Genomic DNA, 10604 nt, shown 5'->3' with positions numbered 1-10604 from the left:
TACAAGCTAATTTTTAGTGGAAGTATTTAAGATATTTTTCTTTTATTGAAAGTAGCAGCTGCGCAACAAGCTACTCAGAAAAGGCAGCTATAACTTTGAAGCTTCACGAAAAGAAATATCTGGTGATGCTATAATAAACAACAGCATCAGCATAAATAATGACTGGCACATTCATTACATAACATTACACTATTGCCAAACACTGTAAGGTTTTTCACTCTAATAACAACTCATGTAAAAAACAACTGCTGTCCACACCAGCACCTTCAGGTGTTTGTATGGTTTAAAGTTCTCCACCACTCATGTCGTCTGAACACTAAATTAACAGAAAAACACAGAATCACAATCTTTTTCTTCCTTTGGTGAGATATATTTTTTATTTTTTCTGGCTCAGTGTGGATGCCAGAGCTCTGAGAGACAGAGAGGAAGAGTCAGGAACCAAAAAAGGCAGACTTCTCAGTTTGAGAGGAAAAATTAAAGACAGAGGTGAGGAGAAGTGCTTTATGGACAGCGGCATGGAGGAAAGAGACAAATAAAAGGAAGGAGATCAAGAAGACAGAAAATATCCCAGATTGATGAACACAAGCAGAACAGCATTCATTTCATAAAGAATGAGTTAAGTCGGCTCTCGCTGGCTAAAGACTTTTCATGTGGAGAGTTTCCTGTCCATTCTGCTGACTCACTTATCCTGCTTCATACTTATTGCTCCGACTGCTGAGTCGCAGCAGGAAGGAGCCTCTAATCAAGATAATTAGATTGACTGAGCAGTAACTGAGCATGGGGAGGTTCGACCAGTGATTTAAAGCGCATGGGGGGGATGGGACATAGTTAGCACACCACAAACATGTTCACATCATCGGCCTGCTGTGAGCCAACATAGAAAATAAATTCAACACCACTATGTTATTTACAGCTGCAGTGTAAGCAGTAGTGCTTGTTAACACTTTATGATACAGCCTGAAATTTACAGTGCAATACAGTTTAATCAATCAGTTTAATCAGGTGCCAATAAAATACTTACTGGTAATTAAACATACGTAGGTACGGTGGAATAAATGACTATGGGGTACAAGATTACTGTTACTTACAAGAAATTACTTGGAAATATGTATAAAAAATATACTCATGTAAAAGTACAAAGAAAGTCCATTAAAATGAGTAAATGCTACTGTGTTACAGTTTTAAAAGGGGAAAAAATGTTTTATGGGGATAATGATGTCATAAGATAAAGATTAAAGAAACGGCTTAAGGCACAGGCTTTAGGCACGGGGGGCAATGCCCCACCAAATGCCCTGACTACCTCACTAATTCATCCCACTTCATCCCATAGCTAAAAAAAGTATATTATTTTATTCTTGTCAATTTGACCAGTTATAAATATGCAACATTCAAATGATCAAAGATTATTTCTATCTGATTGTTTGGTCTGGCCATATAAAAACCAGATACAGCGGGCAGAGCAGTTACTTCACTATCGTTTCACTTCATCACTACTGTCTGGTTACCAGCCTACTGTGCTCGCTCTCAGTGACGTGACTCCCATGACAATAACCTGGTTTTAGTTTGAGACTCCATGAAATTTGATCTCTAAATCTGAGAGATTTATTTGGCAATTTGCATACTGTGGTTTTTATGATTATTTATCGTCAATCATTTGCAATCACCTTTCAGATTTAGCTAGTTAGCTGCATGTGTGTTTCTGTTAGCTAACTTCAGTTTTACACCACATAGTGGCAACACATTCCTCTCTGTTGCCATGCACCTATTTCTAGTTGTTAAACCAACGCCACTGTTAAAGGGCTGCAGTCAACAGATGCAGGAATATGGTGTCGTCTCACAGTACTACTCCTCAGCTCGATTCAACCCCTGATCCCCAACCCAGTTTCACAAGCACTGTACCCCCAGACAGCCCTCAGTGCAGCAGTGGCTGACAATGACATTTCCAATTACATTGTAGCATCTCATTTAAATAGAAAATTCATTAGTAGACCGGAAAAATATGTTGTATTAAGGCAGATATTTTATCCCAGTCTGTATAATAATAGATAATTAGATATAAAAAAATTAAGTTGTCCTTGAGGTGGGTTTAAAATTAAATACATTATGGTACATTATGCATTATTAGATTCTATGACTTTAATTTTAGATAACATAAAACAGCTATAGCTTACAGTCCTAAAGAACACTCATGGATAAATCTGGCAGTTAGTGATCTGTGATCTCTTAATGCCCCCCCGATTAAAGCAGTCTAGAATCGGGCCTGCTACCTGGCGTATATGCGTTGTTGTTTCCAGGTGTGAACCATTCTGAAAGCAAGCAATAAACTGAAGTCAGGCTCTTTTTAGCTTGTGCATACAACTTATCATTTCAATTCCAAATTGAATAAACTATCACAATATGAAACTCCATAAATCAAACAGCTGCCACCTCTTAGAGAATTAACAGCAGAAAAGTGGAGATGTATAGTCCAGAGTGGCTGCCAATGCTATTTTGCTAGGCGACGCAGTAGTTGATGCCTCGAAATTGAGTTACAAAAATCATTCTTACAACTCAAGTTAGCAAAGTTCTCAGCTGTCAGAGGTCAGTGTGGGATGAATATAACTCTTCAGGTAAAAAATTAATTTCCACAAAATAGTGTCAAAGTTGCTCAATAATTTATTCATTTGTTGATTTTACAAAACAATATTTACAGTGTAAAAACAATTACTTGTTTGAACTGACCAACCAACCATCCATCCAACCCTGAAAAACACCCGACTGTGACAAACCACTTTGGTGAAGAGTGACAAACTAACTTGTTGCCTGATTGGACTCAGCAGCCTCAGTGCGTCAGTCTGTAAATGTCACTTTGGTGGGACTTCAATTTAGTCCCAGTAGCAGTCTAACACTAGGCAGTTTCTAATCCAGAATAATTACAAAAGTCTGGTTTTGATCAACAAAAGTGTTGCTTAATATTTTGGAGCAGGTGTCTGGGCGAACATCATGCAACATAGTTTTATACTACAGTGTAACATTGAAACTTGGTGAGAGGAACCAGAACCAGGACCCGGCTCAGGCCTGTTAAACTAAATGTTTGTACAAAATATCCTTCAATGTTGGAGTGAGTGTTCCTCAGATATTTCACTGATTTTCCTGGAGCTGTTTGTCTCTCCGCTGCGCTCCTTTCAGTATCGGAGATGAGGAGAGCAAGGAATGCTCAGGAGCAAGACACAATCCTAAAGGAAGCAGCTCTGTCCACACAGATGAAAGACAGTGTTAACAGTTGGCACAGACGAGGAGAGCCAAAGTTTGAAATTAGTCGGAAACATTGCAACATTTCTTAGGGACTGTCTGGCTTCCTCTGGTTTCACCCACGGTGCACAAGTGTCACAGACTTGACTGAAGGTCCTCAGACAAGCAGAGATTCAGAAAGCCCTGCTCTGACCCCGCCGGCCCTTCATCTCTTCTTCTTGCTGTGTCGGAGCATCTTCTTCCTTTTCAGGATCATTTCATACAGTTTCTCCAGGCCAGGCTGCAGACCCTGACCATCCAGTGCTGAGCAGCCCTGTGTTTGGTGCAGTGTGGATGAGCTCAGTTCATGGAGGGCCAGCACCTTCTCCACCTGAAACAGAGACCAGACAGGAAGCCGTCACAACCTGACACTCATCCAAGCAACTGTGATCCCCTCTAAACTAATGATCAATGAAGATCAAATCTTCAGTGTTCGAATGACTAACTGCTGACATGAACTGGTTTCATTGATAGAAAATGGCTTTGTAATTTTCCAATAGCACGTGCTCATCTTTTTAAATGTAAGTATGTGTTTTCTTAATTCTGCAAGATTTAACCATTTCATTTTATCAGATGACTAAAGATTAGTCCAAACATTCTGCACTATTGACTTTTGATCTTACATGACAGTAAACTGAATATATTTAGGATTTTTGATATTTAGGACTGTTGGTTGAACAAACCAAGCCTTGGACTTTGGGAAATTGTGATAGACATTTCTCATCACTTTCTGATATTATATAGAATAAAGGATTAATGAGCCAATCAGCAGACTGAACAATAGAGAAAACAATTATATGTTTCATGCCTAGACACAAACATGTGCCAGCTCAGGACTGAGAAATATATTTATCATTCTTTTGTTTCTAGAGGGAGAAAAGCAGTAATATTCCATATAATGGTTTTCATAGTCACTGGTGCCATAATCATCAACCATAGGAGATAATCCTTTGGCAAATACAAAGCGTTACATCATATCTTTAAAAGTACTTTTTTGGTTTAGGAGCAAAGCATTCAATTCATAATCTGTCATCTGCACTAACTTTCACCGAGATGGGGAGATGAAAATCATTTGAACTTTACCCAGGAGATCAAACTCTAATGCTACAGGTTCAGCTATAGATTATTCTTCTCTGGTTAGGGTCTTTCTTGGTAATAGCCAAGACCATAATATATAATATAAAACCAACCATCGCTTCTCTTGATATTCTGCAATTCAGTGTTTGGACTGTTTGGAGTATTGTATGAATTTTTCAGTGCTTGGGTTTTGGTTCAGATGCTGATGTGATACTTTCCTCCCCATATCTCTACAAAACCCTTAGTACTGCATGACACCTAGACCTACGTAAAACTAACTACTTGTAAAGGATCAGAAAGTAATGAAAATGCTCATCACCGCAATACCAAACAGTTCGTGTTACAATTATTACCTCTGAAGCTGACATGGCTCCATCCTGGTCCTGTTTGTTTGCCAAAACCAGTATGGGCACCCCCTGGTTCTCTGCTGACCGAGTGATCCTGTGGAGCTCCACCTTGGCCTCCTCCATGCGCTCTGTCTCAGCTGCATCCACCACGAACACCAGCCCATCCGTCCTCCTGGTGTACGACTTCCAGAGGGGCCTCAGTTTCTCCTGACCACCAACGTCCCACACCTGGAACGTGGTGGTGTTTGTTTTGATGTTCCCCATGGCTACTTTAATCCGCTCCATGTTAAATCCCTTGGTGGGGATTGTCTCCACAAACTCCTGCAGCTTGAGTCTGTAGAGGAGAGAAGTTTTCCCTGCAGAGTCCAAACCAATCACCACTACATGCAATGACTGGAAGCCGGGGAGGAAAGGTGTGTTGGGGGCAATTTCTGTGAAATGATTCCCCATGTTTAGGTCCAATAAGGTAGAGCGATCCCTCTAAAGATGTAAAGGACCAGATTATTGCGTTTGGTGGATGGTCCTTTAAAATCCCACAATTCCTGTTCTCCTGGGTCCCTGTGTGTCCTTGGCAGCCAAAAACATGTGTCAGGGTCAGGACAGGCTCTGAAGAGGGGCAGGGAGGAGTCCTTTCAGCTGGAGAGCAGTTCACACTCCTGGCCTCACTTCAAAGTCTGGTGTGGGAGGATACTGGGGGACAGCCAGTCGGCCGCAGTCACTGAGGAACTGGAGATAAAAGAGGAAAGCATGAGTCAGCAGTATTAACAAAGCACTGGGCTGTCAGAAACCCAGCCAACTTAGTGCAGCTCCAGTCCACTGCCACACCACAGAGGAACAGATTGATCCAAACTGCTTTTTTTTTTATTTCTAAAAAATTGATTTAGGTTGTACTCTTTTATAAATTCAGAGCAACAATCATTTAAAAGGCTGAAACACTATGGGATGATATGCTTGACTGGAGCTGTTGTTGTGAACTGCTGGTAGCTATGCTTTTGTCCTGACTGCAGTGAATGATGAGCGGCTGCGGGGCAGGAGGCAATATCAGCAGTGTTCTCTGGTTCTGGTTCTGGTTCTAGCTGTCTCCTACACACAACTGGAAAAACAGGGATCACAGAGTGAAATCCTGCAGCGCCTGTTCTGTCTAATGGGAGCCTCTTACCCAAACTGGGACCAGGTCCTGTTTATAAAACCTTGGTTAAATACATGCACAAAAACGTGATTACCTTAAATACAAGTAGCAAAATAACATAATACCAACAAAAGCAAAAAACACATGCTTCCACACATGTGGGATCAAGTTTTAATGTAGTTATGGAGTTGAATCGACAAAAACTAGTCCTTCTCTCTGATCTTATGCCTCGCGGAGGAACCTTCTCTGGTTCCGCGCTACAACAAAGTCAACAAACGTAGGTTTTTTTCACTTTGGTTTAAAATGATTAATCCATCTCACCTGTCGGTGTTCCCGCGCTCCTTAAACTACTCAACATTGTTCACGTGCGACGAAGTTTCTAATAATAACAGAATTTTAATGTGAAAAATAATAATAATCCCGACAGACTCGTACAGAGCCGTATGACTCCGGCTGTTATTCTACAACGACTAAAGGCAGTAGGGCGGCAGCGCCCGGTGAGAGCACGACCAACCCCCACTACTGACGTAGTATCGGCGGGAGGGACTGAGAGAGAGACAGGACTGGACAATGGAGGAGAAAGCGGTCCAAAACTCAGCATCAGGTCATGTTACTGTCATTTCCCTGTGAGTTACTCGTGTTCATTTTCAGACTCCTTTAATTATGTAACAATGCCACATTCAAGCACAAAATGTGGTACAATGAATTCAGGGTAAATAAAGACAAATGGCCGACTGAGGAACCACATTCAACCAATCAGCTCCATTTACGCCAGCAGAAAATGTTGTGCTATGACACCTGTGCTGATCAGCACAGGTGTCATTGATTGTTACAGTGGTAACATTGGTAGTGTTAGGCAGGTCCTAATCAGGCCTAAGACCATATTTCAGACTGGTCTGTAGTGTTAGGTCAGGCTTAACTTGGCTCATAGATTAGTCTAATACAAGTCAGGCCGTTTAACAAAAATAAAGACTGACTCATTTCTCTTCGGCTATCTCAGGCGTAAGACCAATGTTACCATGGTAACAATCAGTGACTCCTGGCTGAGGAGTAGCACCCAACAACAAAAAAAAAAATCAGGAAAACATTGCTCATAATGTGTGGTTTGCTAACATTGTTATGGAGAGAGCAATGACAAGGGAAAGAGTTTTTAGGGACCAAAAAATCTGACTCATTAAAATTTTTTTTACTCTTCACGTTCCTTGTAACTGTTGAATTCTACCAAAAGACAAACATTTTCTGCTGGGGTTAATGAAGCTGAGCACTTGGATGCAGTTCAACAGTCAGCCGTTCTTTTAATTTGAAAAAGGTTTTACTTTACCCAGAATTCATTGTACCAAAGTCTGGCTTAAGAGAGCAATGAGAAGGGAAAGAGTTTTTAGAAGCCGCAGCGATTTTTTTTCCAAGTCATAATTTTCTTTTTATTGTTTCACTTTTCGCTGAATTCCCGTAGTAAAACTTGGTTGGCTTGATTCTTTGTATTGCCTTTTATTTATTGTCCCACAGTCTGGCCTAAGATAGTCAAGAACTAAACTGCTATGTGCAATGGACTCAGACTGAAGTCTGACTATTTGTTATATATAAGCCACAGTCAAACTCTGTCTTTGTGAAACCAGCCCCTGCAGGTAAGTTGTCTAATGTTTTTTTTGGCTTAAAATTATTCAGTCTTTATTTTTCTCAAACAGTCTGACTAACATCATACATTTGGACATACTATATCCAAAATGAAGACTGCACCAATACTAGAGACCAGTCCAATATATCTTTGTGTAACCAGCCCCTGTTGCTGAATTTGATTGGCCTTTGCTGTGTTTGTAGGGAGAACAGAATTATTACAGTTTTTCTCAATCACTTTGATGCAGTTCTCACATCACAAACCATTAACCATCATTCTCACCTCTCTTAATGCAGTTCTCAAAACAGTTCATCATTTCCTCACACACATTAGTATTTCTCATTGTATTTGTACAAGCTTCTTTTGTATCAACACATAGTTCACTACTAAAGACGTTTTCTCATTGTGTTGATGCATTTCTCATCTGACTCTGACAACTCATGAAAACAGTTTGTTCCTCCGTCAGATACAACGACAGACCTCTCACTCACTTTGATACCGTCCTGCAGCATCAATGTTTTCAATCAGATCACTTTAAACTTTATTCAAATATGTATGAGAGAGCAAGGCAAGTCTCACACACACACACACACACACACACACATATACTGTGTATATATATATTTATCTACTGTATATGGTGTGAATTTACTGTACTATAATTGATGCTATGTTCTAAGTTTGATTGCATATTTTATATTATATTTCTCTTTGTCTATTTTCCAATGAATAGTTCCATGTTTTCCTCCTATCACACATTTTCTAAACTACAGTGCATACGGAAAGTTTTCAGACACTTTCAAGTTTTCCACATTTTGTTATGTTTCAGACTCATCTTAAAATGGATTCAATTCATTACACACACAATACTCCACAATGACAAAGCAAAAACAAGTTTTTGGAGTTTTTTGTTAATTTATTAAAAATAAAAGACTGAAAACACTGCATTGAAAATATCATACAGTAAAAACATCTGAAAATCAAGTATTTGCTTCAAATGCCAAAAATCTTTTTCAGTATAGTAATGTTTTGGATACACCATGTTCTAAATCTAAAGCTCTAACAGAGGGCTTTTATATACATTTCCATACAGTGTTCTAAAGTGACAGTGATCTGTTGAGAGGTTGAAATGGTCACAGTACAATAAACACCAAGGCAATATTGAAACAGAATATAGTCATTTTTTCCAACATGTTACTGTTGTTACTGCAGTACAGTGTTGTGTCTGAACATTTGGTGATTTAGTGTTGGGAGAAATGCATGAACTGTTTTGAGAACTGCATAAAGAGTTGTGAGAATGATGTTTCTAATGAGTGAATTGCATCAAAGCGATAGTAACTGTAATTCAGTGAAGACACATTTTCTCCTGAGAATCCTCATTGATTTCAACATCAGTTTGGGTAGTTCGCTGGATCACTGACTGTCTTTCGTGTGTAATGAAGCAGAGGCTCGCCCAGATATGATGTCATGAAGTCAGCTGTCTGTCATTTTCATGCAGTCCCTAAAGAGGAACTGCAGAACCTCCTGCTGTGTACCAACACACTTCCCCCATTCAAATGAATGGGAAGGGTTGTGTTTTCACAAACAGAGCAATGAATGCAGGCTCAGAGTGCTAACAGGTCATCATGGGTCAGTATGAGCTACCTATGATATAATGGGTGTAGCGATTTGCATGATAATGGCCCACGCAGTTCTTTCCTTGATACCTGGTACTCATTATGATAACAATGTGGGTGGGTGCAAATTTGCCTGTGGTGGGGGATGTGTGTCTGTGTGTGTGTGTCTGAAACAAGTGATGACCTATTGATTCGCTGAGCAGAGGTGGTTTGTGACAGGCTGACTGGAGCCAGGCTGACTGACTGCTTGTTGAGAAAATATGGTGGGGCCTGTGGTGGCCTGTAACATGAGTAGAGGGGTTTTGAGAGGACACAGAAAATAATCCTGAGAGTCAGTTGGATAAAACTTGGATGACATGAACATTTGATATAATTCATTGTGGCTGTTTGATCCTGCTCTGGAAACTCAGACAGGATGCAGCTATAAATGCCCTGATTTGAATAGGACGACACAGCTGTGAGATTATTGGCAGGGGTCACTGTGACACTGATTGTATCAGGGAATCTTCAGATGCATGTGGAATGTGTGTGTGAGACAGGCTGTAAAAAAGGCTGTTATCAGCTGTGACCAGCAGAGGAAGAAAATATGATCACAGCATCCTGCACACGTGTTTTCTGGAAACAACCTACAGAGGGTCTGCCGTCAGTTTGAATCTTAGCCCCAGACAATGATGCATTTGAAAACTTTTGCATTTTCTTTAAATGGAGAGACAGGTTTCATAGAAAGTGTGTTCATATACCTGCAAGTAAGCATCAAAAGATTTTGGTCCTAGAACTATGGTATTCCATTGGCATCAGTATCAAACAGGGGGGCATCCTATTGGCCTAGGGGAGTTAAGATGTTAACCATGTCATTGCAACATCCCTGTTTGTTTGTTTGTTTTAAAGTTATGTACTTTTAAAATATTTAAAAAATATCATATACAGCCCTGGTCTTGGAGCACAGGTCCATCCAAATTAAACCATTAAAAAAAAGCATAACTGCATGAGCATTCAGGTTAATTTTTGACCTTGGGCAACAGTACCTTGACAACTCAATGTTCACTTAGCATTTTCCAGAGCTTTGAACCACATGTCCCAGCCTTCATCAACAATTGTCCCAGTAATTATCATTTCTCAACAGCAGAATGTCTGAAGTTTGGAAAGAAACTGATCCAGAAACCAACCTGACAAGGGAAAACTTGAGTGAATTGCAAACCTGATCCTAGAGCAGTAAGCAATGACATCAATCAGTGTAAAGGGTAGTAGCACACTCTATTGTCAGCAGCAGGAACAGCAGCTATAATGGATGATCACTGTAAAGGGAAAATTTGAGGAGTCACAGTTTTTCTCAATCGCTTTGATGCAGTTCTCACATCAGAAACATCATTCTCATAACTCCTAAGTTCATTATTTCCTCACACTATTCTTTCTCATTGTATTTGCCCAAGCTTCGTTTGTATCCACACATAGTTCACTACCAAAGACGTTTTCTCATTGTGTTGATGCATTTCTCATCTGACATTGACAACTCATGAAAACAGTTTATCAGAGCCATGAGCGGACCATGA

At 40.1% G+C, this 10604-nt stretch overlaps 1 protein-coding gene across 1 annotated transcript; it reads right to left on the bottom strand.

The window, feature by feature from the left end:
* Window positions 1–2637: 2637 nt before the first annotated feature.
* LOC130185725 (ADP-ribosylation factor-like protein 4D) lies at window positions 2638–6300 on the bottom strand. The gene is made up of 3 exons (XM_056402341.1): window positions 6145–6300; window positions 4701–5420; window positions 2638–3601 (listed from the first exon to the last, which is right to left on the bottom strand). The coding sequence occupies exons 2-3, from the start codon at window positions 5142–5144 to the stop codon at window positions 3437–3439; spliced, it is 609 nt and encodes a 202-aa protein (XP_056258316.1). The 5' UTR covers window positions 5145–5420; window positions 6145–6300; the 3' UTR covers window positions 2638–3436.
* Window positions 6301–10604: the final 4304 nt, after the last annotated feature.

This window comes from Seriola aureovittata, chromosome 17 (assembly GCF_021018895.1).
Source record: "Seriola aureovittata isolate HTS-2021-v1 ecotype China chromosome 17, ASM2101889v1, whole genome shotgun sequence".
NCBI classification, from domain to species: Eukaryota; Metazoa; Chordata; class Actinopteri; order Carangiformes; family Carangidae; genus Seriola; species Seriola aureovittata.
The sequence above is the reverse complement of the archived record's forward strand: the minus strand, read 5'-3'. Positions and strand labels throughout refer to the sequence as shown.

Bases quoted from the DNA above. Each gene is read 5' to 3' on its own strand.
- LOC130185725 (XM_056402341.1), bottom strand. From the start codon at position 5,144: ATGGGGAATCATTTCACAGAAATTGCCCCCAACACACCTTTCCTCCCC. The intron at 3,602-4,700 runs GTAATAATTGTA...TCTCTGTTTCAG, and splicing joins GAGCCATGTCAGCTTCAGAG to GTGGAGAAGGTGCTGGCCCT.